This window comes from Oncorhynchus kisutch, linkage group LG10, assembly GCF_002021735.2.
Source record: "Oncorhynchus kisutch isolate 150728-3 linkage group LG10, Okis_V2, whole genome shotgun sequence".
NCBI classification, from domain to species: Eukaryota; Metazoa; Chordata; class Actinopteri; order Salmoniformes; family Salmonidae; genus Oncorhynchus; species Oncorhynchus kisutch.
In genome coordinates, this window is record NC_034183.2 from 68,666,839 (window position 1) to 68,692,254 (window position 25,416).

Consider the following 25,416-nt stretch of genomic DNA (forward strand, 5'->3'; position numbering starts at 1 on the left):
TTTTACTAAAATATCAACGTGTCTGACTACTACTTTGATATTTGAAGACATTTATTTATTATTTCGACAGTATTCTTATTGTGACTCCTATGCATCTGGAATAGACACTATTCAGTAGTTAGGATCTTAAAAGAGGGCTGGCAGCCTCTTATCATTTAAGTAAAGATGCAAAACATAATAGAATCAAGTAAGATTCACTTATTTAAGAAATGTTCGATTGACTTTAAAATATTAAATAATCATTAACTTTACATTAGCTGAACACAAATAAATACAGTTATTTACTCAGTAAGTTAATATTTGTTAACAGTACTCAAAAACATGAAATTATATGAAATCTTATTGACACACGATTTAGTACCACTTTATGATTTGAGTTCTACTGAGAGTTGGAGATGTTTGAGTAGCCACTACTCATTTTCATTAATGAGTTAGCCAGTGACTTTTTAAAGTGTAGTTAGCCTGAATATGATTGACTGCCAATACAACTATTGGGGATGAACGATACAAAGAACCCCCCCCCCAAAAAAAAAAAAACGCAACAACATATATATTACCCATGAAATAGCCCACATAGGCTATAGAGCAGGTCCAACTCAGCCATGCAATGGTAGAACTCAGGGCTCCATCTCTCTCTAAGCTAAATGTGTTTTTATTTGATTCCCCGCACCCGTTATTTGCAGGCATGATTATTTATTATTTGCACGCACTGGGTTCACCTAAATTAATGTAGTCTAGACACAAGCGCACGCACACACACAGCTTACTTTCCCATTTCTATCTCACACACAGCACAGGGAGAAGGGAGAGGCGGTTTCTGCACGCTGCTGTGCCAATGCGCAAACACATCACGCGGTGGGATAGGTCTCCCCAAATTGAGGCTGTGCTTGAGACGATCATGCGATTGAATGATGAGCGCGTCATGCTTGTCTTTCTGTTCTGCGCGATCGGTGACTCGGAGCTCCGCAATCCCCTGGGACACTGTTCCGCCCTCGATAGCTCTGCGATCGGCGTCTCGCCATTGCTCACAACGAATGGCTGCCTGTAGCAAGATATTGCGGGGAGAGGGCTATCGAATCCTCCATTGAAACGCTTTGGATCAGTTTCCCAGCTAGGGGGTGAGTATCTGCTGGAGAATGAGGATGCTGGGGCGGTGGGCTACGACGCCGGGGCTAGACCGGTGTCCCTAGTTGGCACCGCGGTTTGGGGCAGATATCAGATGGGTTCGGAATGTTTCGTGGGGGTAAACTATTGTTTTGGGAAAGGTGTGCGATGGGGGATGGGTTGGTAAGAGGATGGCACCTTCACAAACTTTAAACACCTCACCGGTTTGCGACTTCCGAGCCCCACATGCCTTTGTGGCTACTTTCTCCTCGGCATATGCGAAAACTTTTTACAGTGCACGATCAAATATTTTTATGTACCGTCAATTGTAAGAATTTACGTGAGCTAAACGATTAAAATAATTGTAAGTTTCAGAGACAAATATTTTGGCCATCTATCACATTGGTGAGAAGTGGTTAAATATATGTCTTGTCTACCGACTTGAAACACCCCTGTTCTGTGCCGCCCTGGTTCCGTCTGGCTCGCCCTCAGCTGCTGCGTGTCCTGAGATGACCTGTTGATGTCGGTAAAATGGAGTATAGCAGTGGGAGTCATTTCCCCATCCCCAAAATATTTAAATAAATACGATTTGGAATCGATAGCTGACACCGTGGGACAACTGTCAACCTCATCGATAGAGTTTGTGACAATCTGTTGTTTTTAATTCGTGGGTAATCGCGGAAGCAGCGGATACTGTGCGGTTGTCTGAGTGCATGAGGTGGATGGTGCGCTGGGGCGAACCCAAAATATTTTAGCAGTGCTATGTTAGCTTGCTAGTTTAGCTAGCTTAGCTAGTCCTGACAGGCACCCGATTCACAGGCCTGCGGATGGGATGCGTATATTGCAATGAAAGACGGGACTAAAAGCGAAAGATGTGGACCTTTTCAAACTGATTAAAGTTCGTTATTATATCCGTATACTTTTTTGACAGCTGGCAAACGCCGTGGCGCTACTGGATCGCGTGTTGCTGCAGTCACTGCCATTCTCTGTCGCCCCCCGGCCCGTGCCAGTGGAGCACTCCGAGCGGGCAGACTGGCACACGGCGCGGCGGTCACCTCCGTACACAGACAGCTATCGCCGCGGTTTGATCTTGTATCCTGGTCAAAACGCAACTCGCTGGAGATACAATTTATAGCTAGTAACAGCTAGCTATCACTTAAGAGGTTTGCTTTGAACTGTTTAATTTAATTGGTATTTAATGAATGTGGTTCGGGAACAGTTTTCGATGTGATCAATTTGAGCATGCCTATATCAATTTGCATGCTACTCGAATTCATTGAAACGATGAATAATGTTTTTCAATGATGGTCAGTAGCCCTTCAATAAGAAAAGTAAACATTGAATTGATAGTTGCATTGTGTGTAGGCAACATTTATAGCAGGCAAGCTATATCCTTACAGTAGACATGGGTTTTGAAACCAGGAAATGCCTATAAAATAGTTGTGCCAGCACCATATTTTTTTTACCCTTATTTTACCAGGTAAATTAACTGAACACGTTCTAATTTAAAGCAATGACCTGGATATTGTTAAAGGGGAGGGGGGAGGTGTGAATGTGTGAAAGCTGGTGATGACAGTTTGGAAATCTATCCAGGACACCGGGGTTAACATAACACCCCTACTCTTACAATAAGTGCCATGGGATCTTTAGTGACCACAGAGAGTCATTGCTTAATGTCCCGTTTGAAAAATGTCACCCTACACAGGGCAATGTCCCCAATCACTGCCCTGGGGCATTGGGATCTCCTTCGACCAGAGGCAGTAGTGCCCCCTACTCCCATCCAGGGACTGACCAGGACCTTGCTTAGCCTCAGAGGCAAGCCAACAGTGGGATGCAGGGTGGTATGCTGCTGGCCACCACCCATGCAACCCTCTCTAATAATCTGTAAGGCGATCTAAATTAATTTAGCAGTTGGTGTTTTCACAGACTATCGTCAAGGAGTGTGGATAAACTGGAAAATATTTTAGACTTTCTATAAGATCACAAATCCGTCGGTCCTTGGTCCATCACAACATCACATAAGCTGTGGCTGCATTTTAAATGCTGGCAAAACATTCTTCAGGCTCCTGTGAAAAGACTGGCACTTATGTTGACACTGTGTGACCTAGTTCTGTGACTGACTCCACTGCCCGGTATGAGATGTGAGGCGGTGGGTGAACTGAACTTCTCCTCTGCCCTCTAACCTGGCTGCTGTGCCTGACATGACCCCTTTCCTGGGCACAGCCCTTGTTCAGGCCCCTCTCCTACCCTCCTTGGTCGCTCTCTCAGTGCAAACTCCACAAACACACCCAGGCTTTATTGTATTCTGTGTGTGTGTCCTGCCAAACTGTAAACAGGCAGTATTGTTTAGTGTGTGTGTGTGAATGTGTGTGTGTTTGTTTGCGTTGGTGTGTGTGAGTGCGCATCTGTGTTTTTGCGAGAGGGCATAAGAGAGAGGGATGGAGACAAAGACGGTGTTTCTTTTACCAGTGTGGCTGGCTGGATCCCAAAGCAAGGCTTATATGTTGGGCCACTTACTTCACCTTTAATATGTTAGTCAGACTTCTTGTGAATCTTGTGTTTCACTAGGTGAGAAGATTCTAACGGTCTGTTAATGCTGCCACATAGTATCCACCCCGTCAATGGTGTGTGTAGTCTATAAGCGTGTGACTGCGTGTGGGTTCATAGATGCATGCTAGAACATGCATGTGTAATGGATGCAATAATAGCCTATAGCATCAGTTAGCGAATCGGATGCTTTTATGAAAAGTGACTAGTTGACAGTGACACATTCAGTATGGGTGGCCCCTTGCCCGTGTTATGGGGTTAGCTGAGGTGGATGTCTGTGCTGTTTATGGTTGTTATGGGGTTAGCTGAGGTGGATGTCTGTTCTGTTTATGGTTGTTATGGGGTTAGCTGAGGTGGATGTCTGTGCTGTTTATGGTTGTTATGGGGTTAGCTGAGGTGGATGTCTGTGCTGTTTATGGTTGTTATGGGGTTAGCTGAGGTGGATGTCTGTGCTGTTTATGGTTGTTATGGGGTTAGCTGAGGTGGATGTCTGTGCTGTTTATGGTTGTTATGGGGTTAGCTGAGGTGGATGTCTGTGCTGTTTATGGTTGTTATGGGGTTAGCTGAGGTGGATGTCTGTGCTGTTTATGGTTGTTATGGGGTTAGCTGAGGTGGATGTCTGCTGAGCTTCAGAGATAGTGGGAGGGGAGAGGAGGCGCTTACACTGAACCTTTTAAGGGTGCATCTTAATAGTTCAGAGTGGCTCACTGTGTCTCCTCCTCTTCATCCACACACACCATTCTATATGATGTTGTCAAGAGGAATGACAGACCTTTCATTTCTATTGACTTTAGAGCAAAGGCCTATGAAATATTAGAGGGCTGCAGGTTTTGGTTGTTGTATGTTTGAGAGAATAGGTTATGTGCAATTCAAACAAACCCACATTGTAGGAGTAGGATATTTACACAGAGGTAAACACACATTTTACAATCAAATAACATCTCTGAATTGGTTTTAGACAGTTTTAGGCCCATATAAATAGCAGATAGAAGTGATATGCTTTCACTTTTCAGAATATGGTGTGTGTGTGTGTGTGTGTGTGTGTGTGTGTATGGGCATTGACATTTGCTACATATGGAAAAGTAGGCTTTTCAAATAGTATTTTAAGGGTCTCCTTTCTGCTCAAAACACACTGTAAAATGGTTAACTTTGTCTGAATGACAAATGAAAGTGTTAGGTTCACTTCAGTTGCTTCCAAATGGGTATCATCACTTAACATGTTTTGTCCATTGGAGGGTGCTGTCTGTTAGTGTTAAGGTCAGTGATGAGCTGATAGGATTTCCTCTCCGTATGATGGGTGCTATGGTTGGGCTTTATTTTACAGCCCTCTATTTTCCTGGTGTCCTTAGAAATGATATGGTAATAGTAGTTAAATTACTTGATAATTAGGCCCTCCTTAGTGGTTTCTCATTGATTGACATGTACCATGTTACTTGTTATAGTGAACAAAAATATGAGCTCAACAATTTCAAAGATTTTACAGAGTTACAGTTTATATAAGGAAATCAGTCAATTGAAATAAATAAATTAGGCCCTAATATATGGATTTCACATGACTGGGCAGAGGTGCAACCATGGGTGGGCCTTGGAGGGCATTGGCCCAGCCACTGGGGAGCCAGGCCCAGCCACTGGGGAGATAGGCCCAGCCAATCAGTTTTTCCCCACAAAATGGCTTTATTACACACAGAAAGGCTCCTCAGTTTCATCAGCTGTCCAGGTGGCTGGTCTCAGACAATCCCGCAGGTAAAGAAGCCAGATGTGGAGGTCCTGGGCTGGCGTGGTTACATGTGGTCTGCGGTTGTACGGCTGGTTGGACGTACTGCTAAATTCTCTGAAATGACATTGGAGACCGCTTATGGTAGAGAAATGAACATTCAATTATCTGGCAACAGCTCTGGTCGACATTCCTGTATTCAACATGCCAATTGCCCACTCCCTCCAAACTTGAGACATCTGTGGCATTGTGTTGTGTGACAAAACTGCACATTTTAAATGGCCTTTTATTGTCCCCAGCACAAGGTGCAACTGTGTAATGGTCATGCTGTTTAATCAGCTTCTTGATATGCCACACCTGTCAGGTGAATGGATTATCTTGGCCAAGGAGAAATGCCCACTAAGAGACATACAAAAATTATGCACAACATTTGAGAGAAATAAGCTTTTTGTATATGGAACATTCCTGGGATCTTTTATTTCAGCTCATGAAACATGGGACCAACACTTTACATGTTCCATTTATATTTTTGTTCATTGTACCAATGGTGCCGGAATCCATGATATAGGTTAAGTACAGGGCATTACTGTTTGTTGCTTCATTAGGTTGGGGACAAACGGGTCAGCCTCATGCAGAAGATTGGTAACTGATTTAATTGGCTCTTTTAAAATATGTTGCTGATATCTCTCTCTCCCTCCAGACCCCGTGGTGGTGTGCGTAGCGCACCATGGCCCAGACCCTTCAGATGGCGATTCCTAACTTTGGCAACAACGTCCTGGAGTGTCTGAACGAGCAGCGTCTCCAGGGGCTCTACTGCGATGTCTCCGTGGTCGTCAAGGGACACGCCTTCAAGGTGGGATATTACTATGTAAATTACGTAGATTGTGTACTATAATGTACATTTAGTTTTTTAGTGTTCTGATGTACAAGACCCATTATTTATCTATCGGTCTATCCCGGCAGTAACGGATAGATTTTTATGAGTTTATTATCCCGTTGCCCTTCATGACTTGCCATTATTGGTCAACATTTATTGATGTTAGAAAAATAACAGAGAAAATCGAATCACTGAATCAGAATCTGAATGATCAGTATCATGACATTTTGCACCTCCCAAAAGATCATCCACACAGTTTTAAAATAAATGTATTGTTCAAACAAAGGAAACATTCCTTCTATAACTCATAACTCTATAGAATCTTCTTACTCCTCCCTCCTTCTCCTCCAGGCTCACCGTGCCGTGCTTGCGGCCAGCAGCTCTTACTTCCGGGACCTGTTCAGCACTGGGGGAGGCAGCGGCTCCAAGACCCCCACAGTGGTGGAACTCCCCCCGGCCGTCCAGCCCCAGAGCTTCCAGCAGATCCTGGCCTTCTGCTACACAGGTCGCCTCAGCATGACAGTGGGAGACCAGTTCCTCCTCATGTACACCGCAGGCTTCCTGCAGATCCAGCAGATCATGGAGAAGGGCACAGAGTTCTTCCTCAAGGTAATAATACATGGGTTTTATATAGCCTTTTTAACAACCCAAGCATGTTTAAAGGAAAACTCCACCCGAAAACGATATTTTGGTATTTGTTTCATTAGTCCATTGTTGATATAGTCCAGAAATGTTTTGCATGTCAGCAATCAACTTTTCAAGATATATAACTTTCAAAATACAGAAATACAGACTTTATGATGCATTTTGCATCATGTGATACCGGCTGCAAAACATTTGACCAAAATATTGTTTTTGGGTGGAGTTTTCCTTTAAGGGTAGGAGGCCTCCTTCAAAGGGGAGCACTGTCCTGCATCACAATCACACACAGTGACCACAGGTTGTGCTGTTATGCTGTGCTCTTTATTCAGAGGTCTTAGAATAATACACACATACATGCCAGGGTTTCTGTTAGCCTATAATAGCTTGCTTTTGTCCGTATAAAACAAATAATGCAGATAAATAAGATTTGCGTCGGCCAACTGCTAGGGAGAAGAGAAAATCCAATTGCCAAATAATGCTTTTCAGGCTATTTATTGATGGAAATACATTTGACTGGTCATGCTTATCGGTCTATTGGGTAATCTGCATAATTTAGGTAATCTGCATAATTTAGTGGAAGTAAATTGGTACGTGTGTACATTATATTTGTATGTACAGTATCTTAAAATACGAGGTAAAATTATTACGTCGGCGCTCTGGAAAGAGGCCTGATTTCCTGAGTTGGAATTCCGAGTTGAATGACTGGTCAAAACGTATTTTCCCAGTCAGAGCTTGTTTTTCCCCCAGTTCCCAGTTGTCTTGAACGCACTGAAGTCAGAAGTCAGAGATTTCTCAGTTGCTTTGAACGCTGCATCAAACGGCAACAGAAGGCAGGCTTCATCAGCGCGTCACACACCACTTTGCAATGAGCTGGAGGCCGTATGCATTTTGAAAACATATACTTAGTTGTTTGAAACCTGAATGTTTTAATACACATTTCGGCATGTCTTACGTTGCTTCAAAGTAGCCTATTAGATCTCCTCTCATTCCAAATTTATAACGGATATTTTCATCTGTTACATGAAACCGACCATTTGATAATGGTGTTTTCCTGCTAATTGCGTTATGGAACGAACATTCGTGCATAGCCTACTGCCTTGTGCACAGTGCTGCGCTTATAATGTGAAGAAATAATAGTTTATCGACATTTTAAGCTAAACGTTCTGATCTGTTGCCTCAGACTCATTGTGTTTTATGTAGCTGAGGCCTACTGATGAATTTGGGCTCTATCGGGCCCACAACTGGCCCAGAGTCTGTTTTGAAATAGGCAATTTATTCTCAACAAGCTGACCAATAGAATAGGTAGCCTAAACATTTCTACTAAAGTAGATTGACACATGCTAGTGATTTTGCTGTTGGTTACTCATCTTGTTGGCTGAGGAAAAGTAAATGTGTTTGAAGTACACATCAGAAGGACCGCATCATCGTTGCATCCTCGACTTGCATGTTCTGTGAATATGAATGACCGTATTCTAAATGTGATTGCTGTCGTTCTGAGCACCATAGGTGGACGCCCTAATCACGCTATGCACCAAATGCAAATGTGTCCGGTAAATGAAAATGTTGCTGATCAGGTGTCCGGCGCCACATGTTCAGAAACCCTGATACATTTTGAACGTGTTTAGCAGAACTCTACCAGGCGTTTCAAGTATTTGCATATACTTTATATTTATATTTCCATAATAAACTATTGCTAAATGTATTCTCTCCATATTCCTCCTCCAGGTTTCCTCGCCCAGCTGTGACTCCCAGGGCCTGCAAGCCGAGGAGGCTCCGCCCTCCGAACCCCAGAGCCCCGTCACTCAAACTGTTGCCGCAGGGACTGGCAGTCGCCCCGCCTCCTGCCTTACCCCCCTCCCCCTCGTAACGCGGGTGAAGACAGAGCAGCAGGGCAACCAATCAGAAGCCTCGCCCTACTCGGTGGTGTGCACCCCTGTGGCCAAGCGCTTGTGGGAGGGCGGCAGCAGCCGAGACGGGGGTGGAGGGGGCTCAGGTGGAGGCGGGTCCAGGAAGGCCGCCCGCTTTTCCCAGGAGTCCGTGCGAGGGAGTGCCATCCAGAGCTCGGGGGCGCTGGCACTGGCCATGGGGATGGGGGCCAGTGGGGCGGGGATAGGATCAGGAGTCGGGGGTCACGGCAGCGGGTCCAACGGGAGTGTGGTCTCCATGGGCAACGTGGCATCGGAGGGCGCCAGCCCGGGCACGATGAGCGCCTACACCAGTGACTCGCCTATCAGTTACCATGACGAGGAGGAAGAGGAGGAGGTGACGGAGGAGCAGACGGAGGAGCAGTACAGGCAGATCTGTAACATGTACACCATGTACAGCATGCTCAATGTGGGCGCCGCAGGTACCGACGTGTGTGTGTGTGTGTGTGTGTATATAAAGGTCAGACCAGACAGATCTAACACGTCTTTCTCCCTCTGGTAGCTGGTGAGCGTGTGGAGGCCCTACCGGACCACTCAGAGAGCCGGGGTCGTATGCGGGGTCGCCAGGACCTGTCGTCTCTCCCCGCTGAGCTCATCACACAGATAGGCAACCGCTGCCACCCCAAACTATACGAGGAGGGGGACCCCGCAGAGAAACTAGAACTTGTCTCAGGTCAGTGTGTGTTATGTGTGTGTGGATCCATTCTGTCATTTCAGAACTGGAGTAGGAGAAGGGTCAGAGAAGGGTCTAGGGACCGAAGTGGAATGTGGCCTTGTTAAAGATGTGCTATCTTAATTTGAACAGCAGGAAACTAATCCTGCAGCAACAGGAAATGTGAATTATTATGAGGATTATAATGAATGGACATGTTGTAGGGGTTGATAGATTTTCCGTTAGGGCAAATCAAGTCTGAAATGTTAAAATGGAAGCCTTTTTAAACCTTGAATACACTAGTTTACATCTTCTCTGCAAAAACAGAGTGATCAAATGAAGATGGGGTATAAGCGGTGTACTGAGTGTAGAAAACGTTAAGAACACCTGCTCTTTCAATGACAGACTGACCAGCTATGATCCCTTATTGATGTCCCTTGTTAAATCCACTTCAATCAGTGTAGATGAAGGGGAGGAGACGGGTTGAACAAGCATTTTTAAGCCTTGAGACATGTATTGTGTATGTGGGCCATTCAGAGCGTGAATGAGCAAGACAACATATTTAAGTGCCTTTGAACGGGGTATGGTAGTAGGTGCCAGGGGCACCAGTTTGGGTCAAGAACTGCAACACTGCTTGGTTTTTCATGCTCAACAGTTTCCTGTGTCTATCGAGAATGGTCCACCACCCAACGTGACTCAACTGAGAAGCATTGGAGTCAACATGGGCCAGCATCCCTGTGGAACACTTTTGACCCCTTGTCCCGACAAATTGAGCAAAAGGGCAAAAGGGGGTTGCAACTCCATATTCGGGAAGGTGTTCATAATGTTTGGTACTCTTAGTGTATACTATAGTCTACTGTAGTAGTTGTCCTTACATGACTAGTGAAATTGGACGTGGCCTGTTCTGCAGGACACTGAGAGTGGTCCTTACTGTGAGATGACTGTATGTAAGAGATGAGGCATGAGGCCTCTCTGTGAGCCTATGTTACGTTCCACTGCCACCTTGTCCTAGAGTCCACTGTCAGTCTACATGTCAGTCCCATCTGTTTGGCCTGCTGCTTGTTTGTTTATTATGCCGAGTCAGACCCAGGATGGGTGTTTGGGTCTATGTTTCAGTGTGTGTGTTCTTCTTTGATATTGTGTGTGTAAACAGGACGTGTCTGTGTGTGTTTTACAGATGGTGTATGAGGGGTATATCTAGGTTTGTGTGTGTAGAATTTCAATAGGGGTAGTGTCTGGAGTAGTCCATGGTGACACTGTTCTGTGTGTTTGTTTTTGTTGATGATTCTCACTAATGTGTGTGTGTGTCTGCAGGTACGTGTGTGTTCATATCTCGAGCCCAGCTGATGAACTGTCATGTGAGTGCAGGGACCAGACACAAGGTGTTACTCAGGAGGCTGCTGGCTGCCTTCTTCGACAGGTTAGTTGTGTCTCTCTCTCTCTCACACATCTGACGTGTCTGTGTGTGTTTATACGTCTGACAAGTGTGTGTGTGTGTGTGTGTGTGTGTGTGTGTGTGTGTGTGTGTGTGTGTGTGTGTGTGTGTGTTTGTTAACAGTTGATGGATGTCTGTATGTTTATAAAGGTATCATTATACTCTCTCCCTGTCAGGAATACTCTGGCTAACAGCTGTGGAACAGGAATCCGCTCCTCCACTAACGACCCCAGCCGCAAGCCCCTGGACAACAGAGTGTTGCACGCAGTCAAATGTGAGTGTTTCACTTAAACACAAGTGCCTTTTTGTTAGTACAAATGAACGGCTGATTTATGATTGGGCTCATCAATCCTAACTCTCTGGTCTTTTCCTCTTTTCTCTCTTATTCTCTCTCCCCCTCCTTCCCTCCCTCCCTCCCTCCCTCATTCCTTCCTCCCCTCTCGCTCTCTCTCCTCCCTCCATCAGTCTACAGCCAGAACTTCGCCACGAGCTTCAAGGAGAGCGAGATGAACGCCATCGCGGCGGACATGTGCACCAACGCCCGCCGCGTCGTCCGCAAGAGCTGGATCCCCAAGCTGAAGCTGCTCATGGCCGAGGGCGACGCGTACTCCGCCTTCCTCCCCGACGCCAAGATGGAGGCCGACGCCCTAGGGGCGGAGCCAACCTTTGAACCCAACTCCCTGGAGGGCGCCGAGACGGGTGGCTCGTCCGGCGAGTCGCTGCAGGGGGTGGGCAGCGACGGAGGCACTTTGTTTTAGATGGGGAGGTGGAGTACAGAAGTGTTTAGAAGACGATGATGATGATGATGATGAATACCTATATTTCCCTGTACTCCTTTCTTCTCCTCTGGTGGTGTGGCCCATCCCCCTGACCCTTTGGCCTTTTGATCCTCCACCTCCGACATGTGACTCTGAAACGTTGCTAGGGGAAACAGGGGTTGTTACCAGGATGTTAACCAGGAAGTTATGCTTTAATTTTGAAAGCGAGAGTCCAAGCAATCGTAACTTCCAATATGGTTTCTGCTGTATATTAGTATGGGGGTAGAGAAAGGGTGATGGGTTTGTGGGGATGCAGTATTTTTTTTAAATTTAATTTAATTTTGTTTTATTAACCAAATTCCTGCCTCTCCATATCAAAACACATTCCCCTGGTTTTGAATGTAGATGTCAGCAGCATTGCACAATGTCAGTCTGAACGATTGTATCCCAACCTCTTGAGGAAAAAGAAACCGACAAAGATAACTACTCTATGGATATGAGAGAGACTGTAGTTTCTCTCTAGAATGAGAGAAAGAGAAAAGGAGAGGGAGCGATAGAAAGACCCCTAACCCACCAACCCCACACCCTTCTGTGACCAGAACAAAATGATTATGCCCTCAGTTTTAATGTACTGTCTCTCTTCTTGTAGTTTCTCTGTTTGTAACATGGATCCAGAGATGAGGACTACAGGTGTACAACCTGTAATTGTAAAGAAATCCAAGGGGAACAGAAAAAGACGGTCATATTTTTTTGAATATGTATTTATACAACCGTGGGTGTGTACAGAAAGAAAGAGAGGGATTGGTTTTAAATCTGTTGTTTTATTGTATTTTGAACAGCTGTTTTTGCAAAGAAAGTCCTGCTCCGAAAAACAAGATTTAAAAGCAAATAAATAAAAGTGCTATTTTTGCATAAAAAATATGGTATTGATCAAGTGGCCAGAAAAGTCTTAACGTAGGGCCTTTTGAGTTTTTTGTTTTGACAAACTATTGAACTGAAAAATATCTGTTTTTAAGACAGAACTGGGCACTTTCTACCTGCGGCAATCCAATATAGCTTATCTTATTCTTGTCCTTTTTCTCTATGGAAATTGTCAAGGAAGCCTACCTATGTGGCTGTTCACAACGATGACTGACTCTGTTATGCTTGCTAGCGATGTTACTATGCTAGCTAAACTGCTTACTCGGAAATCACGGCTAAATGTAAACATGCACAGCTTGAATCAACTGGTGGACTGCGGCAACTATCGTGCTAGCTAGCTAACCCCTCCTCTGTTGGTTAGTGACTTGCTCCGAAGCAGACTACTGACATCATTACACATCATGAGGTGGTGATTCAATGACCGGAAAACATTTGGAATAATGGAATGTGCCTTTTTTAATCAACATGGATATGCAGGGGTGGGTCCTGCTTATGTTGATGTTGGGAAGGAGGGAGGGAGTAGAATGGGGTTTAAAAGGTGGCAGGTCATTCAGCTTGAGACAGAGTTGTAACACACACACACACGTTCCAAAGAGAGATGGGGTGAGGTCAGGGGGATTGGCATTCCGGTGGAGTATGTTGGTGTGTTTTAAACAGTCTCATATATGTGTGAGAGCAAGCATTTGTGTTCATTCCTTGAATGTGACTGAAAAGTATATTTGTTCCTGTGCGATTGATGTGTGTGAGTGCGCTTTACGTGGATGTGCGTGTGTGTGAGTGAGTGTGCTTTTACGTGTGTGTGTCCTCCACCTGGTAGTGTTTTGGATTGGTTTAAGACTCCCTTTGCTGGGACACTTGTCTTTGTGAACGATGACCTACACCATCTTCCATACACCTTTGCAATCCAAAAGATGTGAGACACCTTCAGATAGAAAAGTGATGTATAGAGCGGACACAATTCACTTTTCTCCATACGGCAGAGAAGCAGGTCCACTCTATGCATGACATTTCTGTCCTGATTGCTGCTGTTTAACTCTCTCACGCTTGGTAAATCCAAGATGGACAATGGTGGATATGTTAAAGGGGAGGTGAAGCACCTTTTTAAATGGGATGAACCCATGTTTCCTGCACCTTTGATAAAGGGTTTTGATGTGTTGTGTGGAGAATCAACCCAAGGGTCATGCAAAGGCATGGCCTTGTTCAAATACTTTTAAGTTGAATCCTTCCTCCCTTTCCTTGATGTAAGCACTTCAGGGAAGGGACTTAAGGAAGGGTCCATTTAGAGATTATTGGAACATAGCCTGAGTCTCAGATCTGTGGATGTGGGATGCACTGGGATGACTCCAGTTGTAAATATTGGGACCGTTGAGCTGACTTTCTTTCTACGCTCGTCTAGCGATTTCCTATGTAGGGTGATTGTGTAACAGTGTGGAAGCGATGAAAGAGGACCCTTTTTTTAGATATTTTTTATTTTTTACTTGGTCTCGCGTGTTGTCGAGACGTCATGGAGACTGGTATGTGTGTGAGCTCCCAGCATGCATTTGGCCTACAGGTCAGAGGAGGAGGATGATGGTTGCTTTGGTCTTAAAGTACTGGCGTAATGTGCTACTGAGTTGGTGTGACTGAAGGGAGGGAGAGAGGTGTCATGGCTGTAGACTGTCTCTCCATCAGAATGTTAATTTTTAGTATGTTTTCTTTTTTTTTCTTGTATTGCTAATGTTTTCTTTTTTCTTTAAAGAAACATTACTGTAAAGACCTTAAAGAAATGCTACTAATTGAAGGTGGTGAATGATTTACCTACTTCTTGTTGAAGAAAAAATTGAAAAGGAAAGAAAGATAACTGTACGATAGCTAGACAGAGAACTGTACATTTTTTTCATTGTTTGTGATGAGGGTTCCAGGAGGGTTGATGGGAAGACTAGGGCACTGTACTGTCTCTTGTCTATTGGGGGGAATGATTTTTGGGGAGATGGGTGGGTGGTAGTAGTGGGTGTGTGGTGCTATACAGGTCTGAATTACAAACTTTGCACCTGCTATTGAACCTATACACCAGGGTCTGATTTCACCCTGCTGAACAGATCCCATGATATTATGGACACTGTCAGATCCAGTCTTGTTCACCATCCTGCTGTTCACATGTGGTACTGGAGCCACCACCAGATGACAGTATTTCCCCCACAGACCATAGTCAATGACTGAGTTGGTTATTAAGTGATCAAAGTTCAGTTTTGCGTGTTTTGGAGAGGGTTACTTCTCTTAGCTCTGAAGCACAAGACTATAGGAACAGAAAGGAATGTTTGTTTGTGTGGGACAGGACAGTTCAAGCTGATTCATCCTCCATCCCTACAGGTAGATGTCCCTCCTCCCCCAACACACACATCTCAAGAGGATGGACAAAGGCAGTGTCCAGTGTGGTGTATATAGGCTTGGAGAAGGACCTTTTTTTCACATATACATATATAAATATGAATATATGTATAGATATATACTGTATATTATACATAGAGGCACTAAAGAAGTTGGATTGTTAGTCGTGCACTCTCAGCATGAGGTATATACCCACAAACGGCTTATTGAAACCAGTGCAGTAGTGTCCCCAATGTTTCTGCCCCTGCTCCTTGCCCTCTGTGACCCTGTAGCGCCAGTGCTCATTCTGTTCTCATTGTTTTCCAAGTGCCAATAACTTTGTGAAACCCCTTAACTGTGACCCAATATTATTCAAGGTAATTGCACATTAACTACTGTAAAGAAAAATCACGAAGATAAATGTCAACATGGATTTAAAAAAAACTATCTTAATAAAAGGTTTGTAACAAATGATTTGTGACCTTGCTCCTTTTTTCCCAAATATTTGTACCACTGACAAGATTGACTTGTAAATTATAGGTTTGCTCCCTGCTGTAATTAGACATGATCAAAGGTCTGTTCACTCTATTGTGGTGATTTTGGCAATAATGAAGATGGACAATTTTAAAGTGAGAGCATAAAATGGAATGTGGGCAAGGGAGTGCATAGTAAGTGAATCAAATCACAGCTCATCAAATTAATGCTTCTTGGTTCCATTTGGACCTTGACTTAGAAATGATGCATACAACTTATATTGGCCAGGGACATATTGAACCAAAGAGTCCAGATGGAGGATAGGACAGGAAATACTAGAGGTGTGATTTTGGATTGATGAAATACAAAACAAAGTCTCTAAATTACAATAACACAGTCTGAACGGGTCTTTCTGTATTAATAGAACAAGGCATAGGTCTGTCATTGTCATGGATGAACATATATGAAACTGCACCATTATATTTCAGTGTTTGGTTTACCTTTCATGTAATATAAAGTATTAGATCTTGAAGAAACCATGTAAAAGTCATGCAAAAAAATATATATTTCACCTTTTATTTAACCAGGTTGAGAACAAGTTGTGAAATGAATGAAAGCTTGCTGAGGGAAGTTTTCTTTGCCAATCCAGAGACAGTTGGCTGATAGTTTGATTAGCACTGAGCAGCATGGCTTGCTTGTTCCTTTCATCAATGTCAGATTTCCAGCGGCATCCTTGCTGCCAGATGTGCATCCCAAAATAGATGAGTTAAATTGACCCCAAAACGCGCCACCACTGGATTAAGCACGCTCCCGATGCCCATATTTGGGCTCAGGGAAGCAGAGCGCACAGTCTTGACAACACCAAATAAGGAAATGTGTTCTGACGCAATCCCTAATGGTTCGCACTTTATATGGCCAATGGAAGCGAGGGTCTCCTAGGCGTCATGGATTTTCCACGGCAGTGCGCGCGCCTCGGTTACCCGCCGGATGTACTTTTTTGGGCATCTGTTGATAACCCCTCTGAAAAACAGCCTCCGTGGGAGTAATGTTATAGTAATGTGAAGCAAGAAAAACATGAAGATTCAAGTGTAATTTATCAACACAGCTTTTCCAAGAAGAAAATCATTATATAATGTCTTTGATTGGTGGTCTTGACCTGATACCAGTAGCTAAATATAATGCTATTGAGGCATGGCTGTTATTCTTTTAGCCATATCATTTTTTTTCAAAGGATTCATTAAAACAATTGGAACAGCCTCAAATGCATTTAAAAAAATTTAACCTTTAATTAGCCTAGAGGCTAATCTATTTTGCAAGAGAGACATGTTCAAGAAAGCAGCAGTCCACTTTTTATTTATTTATTTTACCTTTATTTAACCAGGTAGGCAAGTTGAGAACAAGTTCTCATTTACAATTGCGACCTGGCACTTACAACAAGAAAACTAAATGCAATGTCCTTCCACTTAATAATAGATGCCACACACACACAATTAGCCTAGTGATAGTAAGACAATGCAACAACTAAATGGCACTGATATTTTATTAATTTCATTGGTTTCTCAATTTCTGTTTTTTCATTAGCCTAGTGTACCTGTTGACAGTCAGTCAGATTTGCATTCATATTCGGTTCAAATTACACAATTATGCAAACAAATGTGGTACAAATAAGCACAGCCTCATACAAATAAGCACAGCCTCATACAAATAAACACAGCCTCATACAAATAAACACAGCCTCATACAAATAAACACAGCCTCATACAAATAAACACAGCCTCATACAAATAAACACAGCCTCATACAAATAAACACAGCCTCATACAAATAAACACAGCCTCATACAAATAAACACAGCCTCATACAAATAAACACAGCCTCAACACAACCTACACATGTGTCTAGTCATAAATAGTAGTGTAGGAGGCTACTACATGTTATCCGCAGCTCTTGTGGGGCTTTTGGCATAGGAGGAGCTCATGGAAGAATTTACACCTCTCAGATGACAGCGAGCCACTGACGTCAGCGAAGTTATAATAAAGCGGCTTGTACAGGCACGTTCATGTCTGGGTGTGTGTGTGTGTGTGAAGTTTGGAGAATCTAGGCCCTAACGGTAAAGTAAGGTCCAAAGTTGTGGCAATCAAATTAAAGAGTCTCTAAACGTCTTAAGATCAACAATAAGCAACAACATGGAGGTCAGCGCTGAGGCCAAGAGGATTATGGTCCACGCTCTAGGCAAACTATACAGCTCGCGCGCCCAGCGCGGGGGACACCGTCTCCACCGGAGCCTGCTGCTCACGCTCGTAATGCAGTCCGCCCGGGATATCTACCACGCATCGCAGGCCAGTTGTGAAACCACGAAAGCACCAGAGCCGATCCAGCAAGAGTCGCCGATGGAGGAAACAACTGGAGATCGTTTGGAGAGGGAGGTTTCCTCGTCTCTGTCTGGACTACCCGCGACCCCCCAGCCCCAGGAGATTGCGGTATCCTCCGAGAACGAAACGAACTCACACCCGCTGCACTGCAGTGTAACAGCAGGTAGAGAAGACAAGGAGAACCGAGGCCCGTCGAGGCCTGACCGTAACGCCAGGAAGAGACGGGGCAAGGCGGCCGCGGAGCCCGACTTCCTCCCCTGCAAGAAAGCGAAAATGGAGCAAGGGAGAAATACCGTCATACCGAGCTCTGTGAACTGCTACCGTGTCGGTGGGGACTCCTTGGCTACACCGGTGCCCATGTTAAGAGCCATTGCAGCGTTTTGAAGGGACAATGAAGAGTTTGCTTTGATTTGGGTTCATAAATACAATTTTGTGACCGAGCAGGAGGAATGCGTTATGGGCAAAACTATCCGGGTATGAGCCGGGTAGAGAGACAGGAGGCCGCACATGCGTTCAGACACTATAGAACGCTGTGGTCTCTAATGTTGGAAACGGGGCTGTCCCGGGGAACTCAGTGGAGACTTCTCCGAAAATTGGAGCTTTTTTTGTGAAAGAGGTGACTGATCATTACGGTAAAAGAGTTCATGCTCTCCCGCTGTGACTTTCCCTGCTGGCTGTGCGCCAAAAGAGGGAGCTGGAAGAACATTGTTTGGTCTAATACTTTCTAGGGCTGGGCCTGGTCGAAAAGGACTGAATACTATACACAGCACAAGCCTAAACCGACTGAATAGTGCTGGTTACAAGGACTTTTATAGCCTACACGTGCGCCATGATCCTGGAAATACTAGACCAACTATTTGCTATTAATCACTGCTGTGGGTCCGAGTAATCCAAACATTTGACCTATTACATAAATTGATCCATTAAATGTTCTGAATGTTCTACCGTATGATACATTCACATGTATATTTTGTTAATTTGAAATTGTACGTTAATTGGAACTTTTGTGGAACTTTTCTTCCATAGGAACCAAAATGAATTGTATCGACACTGATAACCAAAACTATGAAACAAACCATTCCAATGACACTACCTCAGTTTTATTTATTAAAACGTTTTATAATGAACTTCAACCTTTTCTTGTTTCCTTTTAACTTGTTGTAGCCTTGTGGAAACTTCATCATGACATGGGTGCTCACTGGGCACACACTGGTTGAATCAACGTTGCTTCCACTTCAACCCCCCAAAAATCTGTTTTAACGTGGAAGACTGATTGGATTTCTTTTATACACAACGTTTAACTTAAATCCTGATGACATGGTCACATTTTTGTTGAATTCACGTTAGTTGACAACTCAACCAAACGTAAATAAAAAATGAACGTTAAGCTGACATCTGTACCCAGTGGTTGGGCGGATGTGGGTGTGGTATGGAGTCCGCGTGACTAAAGAAACAAGGGTAGTAAGAATATTGCCCCATGGAGCGTGTGGGGAGGAAACAGCAATGGGTGTGATGAGTCGGAAGCATGCTGTGTCATCGCTATTCTCTTGCTCTCTCTCTCTCACACACACACACACACACACACACAGGTTATATTTCCAGGAGGTTACGCTGTTGTAAAGAATGGGACGTTAGGAATGGGTACAATGTATCACTTTTGTTGTTCACCTAGGGAAAATTGAGAGAGAGGGTCTATTGTGCCACCCTGGCAGCTGTGGAGTACGGTCGGACATGGGACACTGTTCTCCTAGTGGCATGCAGGGGCATCGGCCTGACCACCCCAATCACAATCTGGGCATGACTGCACGACTGGCCCATGCATCTGGACCAAGATTCTGGTCGGATAATCAGACAAACGTGTGAAACGGCAATAAGGGGCTGCTGGAGCTGCTTTCATGAGGGTTTACAAATGGGTGTTTGTTTTTGCGATGCTGGGGGCCGATTCCGAACCAAGTTAAGCGCATGTAAATGGAAAGTAATTCCCTTTGTATCCACTTTTTTCTCTATGCTTATTCTGACCTTGAATTGAGTGAGAATAGCACCTGCAATTCATTCTGGGTGGAGTTGTAAGAAATGAAGGTGTGGTGGAGGTGTGTTTGCAGATATGCTGTATAATGACCTTCACTAATTCCCTCATTTCCACCACTTTTATGTGTGAGGAAACCATAAATAAGGTCGCAGCCAACAAGTGCTCAGCATACAGTTGAAGTCAGAAGTTAACATACACTTAGGTTGGGGTCATTAAAACTCGTTTTTTGACCACTCCACAATTTTCTTGTTAACTATAGTTTTGGCAAGTCGGTTAGGACATCTACTTTGTGCATGACACAGGTCATTTTTCCAACAATTGTTTACAGACAGATTATTTCACTTATAATTCACTGTATCACAATTCCAGTGGGTCAATAGTACGCAAGTATAAACACCATGGGACCAAGCAGCCGTCATGACGCTCAGGAAGGAGACGTGTTCTGTCTCCTAGAGATCCCCTCAATCCCAGAACAACAGGAAATGACCTTGTGAAGATGCTGGAGGAAACAGATACAAAAGTATATATAACCACAGTAAAACAAGTCCAATATCAACATAACCTGAAAGGCCGCCCAGCAAGAAAGAAGCCACTGCTCCAAAACTGCCATAAAAAAAACCAGACTACGGTTTGCAACTGCACATGGGGACAAAGATTGTAATTTTTGGAGAAATGTCCTCTGGTCTGATGAAACAAAAATAGAACTGTTTGGCCATAATTACCATTGTAATGTTTGGAGGAAAAAGGGGAGGCTTGCAAGCCGAAGAACACCATCCCAACCGTGAAGCACAGGGGTGGCAGCATCATGTTGTGGAGGTGCTTTGCTGCAGGAGGGACTGGTGCACTTCACAAAATAGATGGCATCATGAGGGAGGAGAATTATGTGGATATATTGAAGCAACATCTCAAGACATCAGTCGGAAAGTTAAAGCTTGGTTGCAAATGGGTCTTCCAATTGGACAATGACCCCAAACATACTTCCAAAGTTGTGGCAAAATGGCTTAAGGACAACAAAGTCACGGTATTGGAGTGGCCATCACAAAGCCCTGACCTCAAATCTATAGGAAATTTGTGGGCAGAACTGAAAAAGCATGTGCGAGCAAGGAAAAAAACAAACCTACAAACCTGACTTAGTTACACCAGTTCTGTCAGGAGGATTGGGCCAAAATTCACCCAACTTATTGTGCGAAGCTTGTGGAAGGCTACCCAAAACTTTTGACCCAAGTTAAACAATTTAAAGGCAATGCTACCAAATACTAATTGAGTGCATGTACAATTCTGACCCACTGGGAATGTGATTAAATAAATAAAAGCTGAAATAAATCACTCTCTCTACTATTATTCTTACATTTCACATTCTTAAAATAAAGTGGTGATCCTAACTGACCTAAAACAGGGATTTTCTACTAGGATTAAATGTCAGGAATTGTGAAAAACTGAGTTTAAATGTATTTGGTTAAGGTGTATGTAAACTTCCGACTTCAACTGTATGTGGGAACTCCTTCAAGACTGTCGGAAAAACATTCCTCATGAAGCTGGTTAAGAGAATGCCTAGAGTGTACAAAGCTGTCATCAAGGAAAAGGGTGGCTACTTTGAAGAATCTCAAGATACACTTTTTTGCTTACTACAGTATTCCATGTGTTATTTCATAGTGTTGATTGTCTTTACTATTATTCTACAATGTAGAAATTAGTAAAAATTAAGAAAAACCTTCGAATAAATAGGTGTGTCCAAACGTTTGAATGGTACTGTGTGTAAATAAGTTATTTCTGTTTCTTATTTGTAATAATAATTTGCACACTTTTCTAAAAACCTGTTTTTGCTTTGTCATTATGGGGTATTGTGTGTAAATTGATGAGGGGGAAAAATGTGGGAAAATGGATGGGTCTGAATACATTACAAATGCAGTGTCTTAGCTGTTGATAAGAGCTAGTTAAAGGAGTAATCCGTTTGGAGAAGGGATTGCAATTAAAAAAAGCAATTGTTTTGGATTATTTTTCCTTATGATCCCTGGAGGCAAATGTGAAACCAGTAATATGGAAGCAAACTGAAAATCATATCAACATGACATGCATTGTTGCCCCTGTGACATTATGAAAAAATATATGTTTTAATTTTGTGCCCACATAATTTGCATTGACGAAATTTGGAGACACAAACTATAGGCTTCTGTAGGGCTGGACCAACCGAGTTGATGTATGTGCTATAGAATGGTTTAATTATATGCCTAGGCTTTTCTCTGTTTTATTTTACAATTTGTATCATGTTAGATATTAGCCACGGTCGGGAGTCACTTTCAGTAATACCCACATAAATGTATAACTGTCACTTCAGTGTTTGTTTTCTTCAATTTGTAGCTTACATTTCACATCATTCCATGTACAGTTCCATGATTGGTGAGGATTACAGGACTATTGTTCAACCCTTATTGTACACTTGTTTCCACCTTCCAATATCTCATGGTTTGAACTTGGATTTGACAACTTTCAGGATGAATCAAACCATTGTATTTTGATTAATCAATATATTTCATGTACCCATTGTATTCTATTCTCAATGTATTCTAGTTGAGTCAGTTGACAGAATTCAAATTAAAGGTGCACCGTATTTAAAGGGATGGCTTAAGATAAATGTACTGAAAACACTATTGAATGAAACCTCCACAAGAAAATCTGTTTGCAAGTAAGTGGGAGGGTTTTCAGAGGTTGAATTAAATGTAGTCAAGGGAACCACACCTGCAAAGCCCGTTACACAGTCTGAATACCAACTACTGAGAATTGAATAGGAAAGGTAACTGAACTAAATGACTATCGCCCCGCACCACTCACCTCTGCCATCATGAACTGCTTTTAGAGGCTAATCAAGGATCATATCACCTCAACCTTACCTGACACCCTAGACCAACTTACATTTTCTTACCGCCCCAATAGATCCACAGACGATGCAATTGCCACCACTCTGCACACTGCCCTATCCCATCTGGACAAGAGGAATACCTATGTAAGAATACTGTTCATTGACTATAGTTCAGCCTTCAACACCATAGTATCCTCCAAGCTCATCATTAAGCTCAGGCCCCTGGGTCAAAATGCCACCCTGTGCAACTGGGTCCTGGACTTCCTGACGCCCCCCCCCCCCCCCCCCCGGGTGTTGAAGATAGGAAATAACACCTCCACTTCGCTGATCCTCAACACAGGGGCCCCATAAGGGTGCGTGCTCAGCCCCCTCCTGTACTCTCTGTCAACCCATTACTGCGTGGCCATGCACGCCTCCAACTCAATTATCAAGTTTGCAGACGACACAACAGTATTAGGCCTGATTACCAACAATGACGAGACAGCCTACAGGGAGGAGGTGAGGGCCCTGGCGGAGTGGTGCCAGGAAAATAACCTCTCCCTCAATGTCAACAAAATGAAGGAGCTGATCATGGAATTCAGGAAACAGCAGAGGGAGCACGCCCCTATCCACATTGACTGTACCGCAGTGGAGAAGGTGGAAAGCTTCAAGTTCCTCGGTGTACACATCACTGACAATCTGAAATGGTTCACACACATAGACAGTGTGTGGAGGCAGGAGGCTGAAGAAATTTGCTTTGGCCCCTAAGACCCTCACAAACCTTTACAGATGCACAATTGCACCGCCCACAACCGCAGTGCTCTCCAGAGGGTGGTGCTGTCTGCCCAACACATCACCGGGGGCACATTACCTTACCTGCAGCATCCAATATCACAGGAAGGCCAAAAATATAATCAAGGATATAAACGACCCCACCTCCCGAGTAGCACAACGGTCTAGATGCATCACTCCAGATCCGGGTTCAATCCTGGGCTCTGTCGCAGACAGCCGGGACCGGGAGACCAATGAGGCGGTGCACAATTGGCCAAGCGTCATCCGGGTTAGGGGAGGGTTTGGCCGGCTGGGATGTCCTTGTCCCATCACGCTCTAGCGACTCCTTGTGGCGGCCGGGTGCATGCACGTTGACTTCGGTTGCCAACTGTAAGGTGTTTCCTTCTACACATTGGTGCGGATGGCTTCTGGGTTAAGCGAGCAGTGTGTCAAGAAGCAGCTTGGAGCGGTCGTGTTTCGGGGGAAGCATGGCTCTCAACCTTCACCTCTCCCGAGTCCGTATGGGAGACCCGGTTACTCAACCCTGCACCTTAGAGAATGGCGCCAGAGGGGATGGGTGCCATTTTACGTGCTCCTAACCAACTGTGCTATTTTGTTTGTTTTGTCACATTGTTTGTAACTTATTTTTTATATTTTTGTACATAATGTTGCTGCTACCATCACTTATGACCAAAAATTACTTCTGGAAATCAGAACAGCGATTACTCACCTCGAACTGGAAAACAATTTTTTCTTTAACCAGTCCGACGGAAGGATATACTGCTTTGTCTGGAACGGACCAAATCCCCATCATTTGCCTGTAGAAAATACAGAGAAAAAGGGTGCGGAGGTCGGGCTGCCATCTGAAAATTCGTAGGCGAGTGAGTTAACCCCCTCTACCATCAGTCCTATTAGCCAATGTGCAATCATTGGATAGGTAAATGGATGAGCTCCGATCAAGGATATCCGACCAACGGGACATTAAAAACTGTAATATCCTATGTTTTTCACCGAGTCGTGGCTGAACGACGACATGGATAACATACAGCTGGTGGGGTTTTTGGTCCATCAGCAAGATAGAAAAGCTGTCTCCGGTAAGACAGGGGGTGGCGGTTTGTGTCTATTTGTAAATTACAGCTGGTGTACGAAATCTAATGTTAAGGAAGTCTCAAGGTTTTGCTCACCTGAGATAGATTATCTCATGATAAGCTGTAGACCACACTATTTACCAAGGGGGTTTTCATCTATATTTTCCATAGCTGTCTATTTACCACCCCAAACTAATGCGGGCACTAAGATGGCACTCAACGAGCTGTATAGGGCCGTAAGATTACAGAAAAATTCTCATCCAGAGGCGGCGCTCCTTGTGGCCGGGGACTTTAATGCAGGCAAGCTTAAATCCGTTTTACCTCATTTCCACCAGCATGTTAAATGTGCAACCAGGGGGGGGGGGGACTCTGTACCACCTTTACTACACACACGCCCTCCATTTAGCAAATCTGACAATAACTTTATCATCCTGATTCCTGCTTACAAGCAGAAAGTAAAGCAGGAAATACCAGTGACTCGCTCAATAAGGAAATGGTCAGAGGACGCAGATGCTAAGCTACAGGACTGTTTTTCTAATACAGACTGGAATATGTTCCGGGATTCTTCCAATGGCATTGAGGAGTACACCACATCAGTCATTGGCTTCATCAATAAGTACATCGATGACGTCGTCCCCACAGTGACCATACGTACATACCATGGGCTACAGGCAACATTCGCAATGAGCAAAACGATAGAGATGCCACTTTCAAACACGGACGCTAATAAGAAATCCGTCTATGCAGCCCGACGAAACATCAAACAGGCAAAGCGTCAATACAGGACTAAGATTGAATCATACTACACCGACTCCGATGCTCATCGGATGTGGCAGTGCTTGCAAACTATTAGGGACTACAAAGGGAAGCACAGCCGCAAGCTGCCCAGTGACACAAGCCTACCAGGTGAGCGAAATAACTTCTG

At 44.1% G+C, this 25,416-nt stretch overlaps 2 protein-coding genes across 3 annotated transcripts; both read left to right on the top strand.

The window, feature by feature from the left end:
• The first annotated feature begins 841 nt into the window (after window positions 1-841).
• Window positions 842-15,395, top strand: LOC109880126 (nucleus accumbens-associated protein 1). 2 transcript variants are annotated; one of them, XM_031834937.1, is made up of 8 exons: window positions 842-1,118; window positions 6,066-6,218; window positions 6,594-6,851; window positions 8,610-9,231; window positions 9,312-9,482; window positions 10,776-10,881; window positions 11,073-11,170; window positions 11,362-15,395. In XM_031834937.1, the coding sequence occupies exons 2-8, from the start codon at window positions 6,093-6,095 to the stop codon at window positions 11,652-11,654; spliced, it is 1,674 nt and encodes a 557-aa protein (XP_031690797.1). In that variant the 5' UTR covers window positions 842-1,118; window positions 6,066-6,092; the 3' UTR covers window positions 11,655-15,395. The 2 variants fall into 2 exon arrangements, with proteins under 2 accessions (XP_031690797.1, XP_031690798.1); XM_031834938.1 differs by lacking the exon at window positions 842-1,118 and adding an exon at window positions 1,604-2,267.
• Window positions 15,396-17,414: 2,019 nt separating this feature from the next.
• LOC109876276 (immediate early response gene 2 protein-like) lies at window positions 17,415-18,900 on the top strand. Its single transcript, XM_020468722.2, has one exon. It carries the CDS (start codon window positions 17,582-17,584, stop codon window positions 18,149-18,151), a length of 570 nt encoding a protein of 189 aa, XP_020324311.1. The 5' UTR covers window positions 17,415-17,581; the 3' UTR covers window positions 18,152-18,900.
• Window positions 18,901-25,416: the final 6,516 nt, after the last annotated feature.

Coding starts and splice junctions, on each gene's coding strand:
- LOC109876276 (XM_020468722.2), top strand. CDS start 17,582: ATGGAGGTCAGCGCTGAGGCCAAGAGGATTATGGTCCACGCTCTAGGC.
- LOC109880126 (XM_031834937.1), top strand. CDS start 6,093: ATGGCCCAGACCCTTCAGATGGCGATTCCTAACTTTGGCAACAACGTC. Junction 6,852..8,609: donor GCACAGAGTTCTTCCTCAAG/GTAATAATACAT, acceptor TTCCTCCTCCAG/GTTTCCTCGCCCAGCTGTGA. Junction 10,882..11,072: donor CTGGCTGCCTTCTTCGACAG/GTTAGTTGTGTC, acceptor TCTCCCTGTCAG/GAATACTCTGGCTAACAGCT.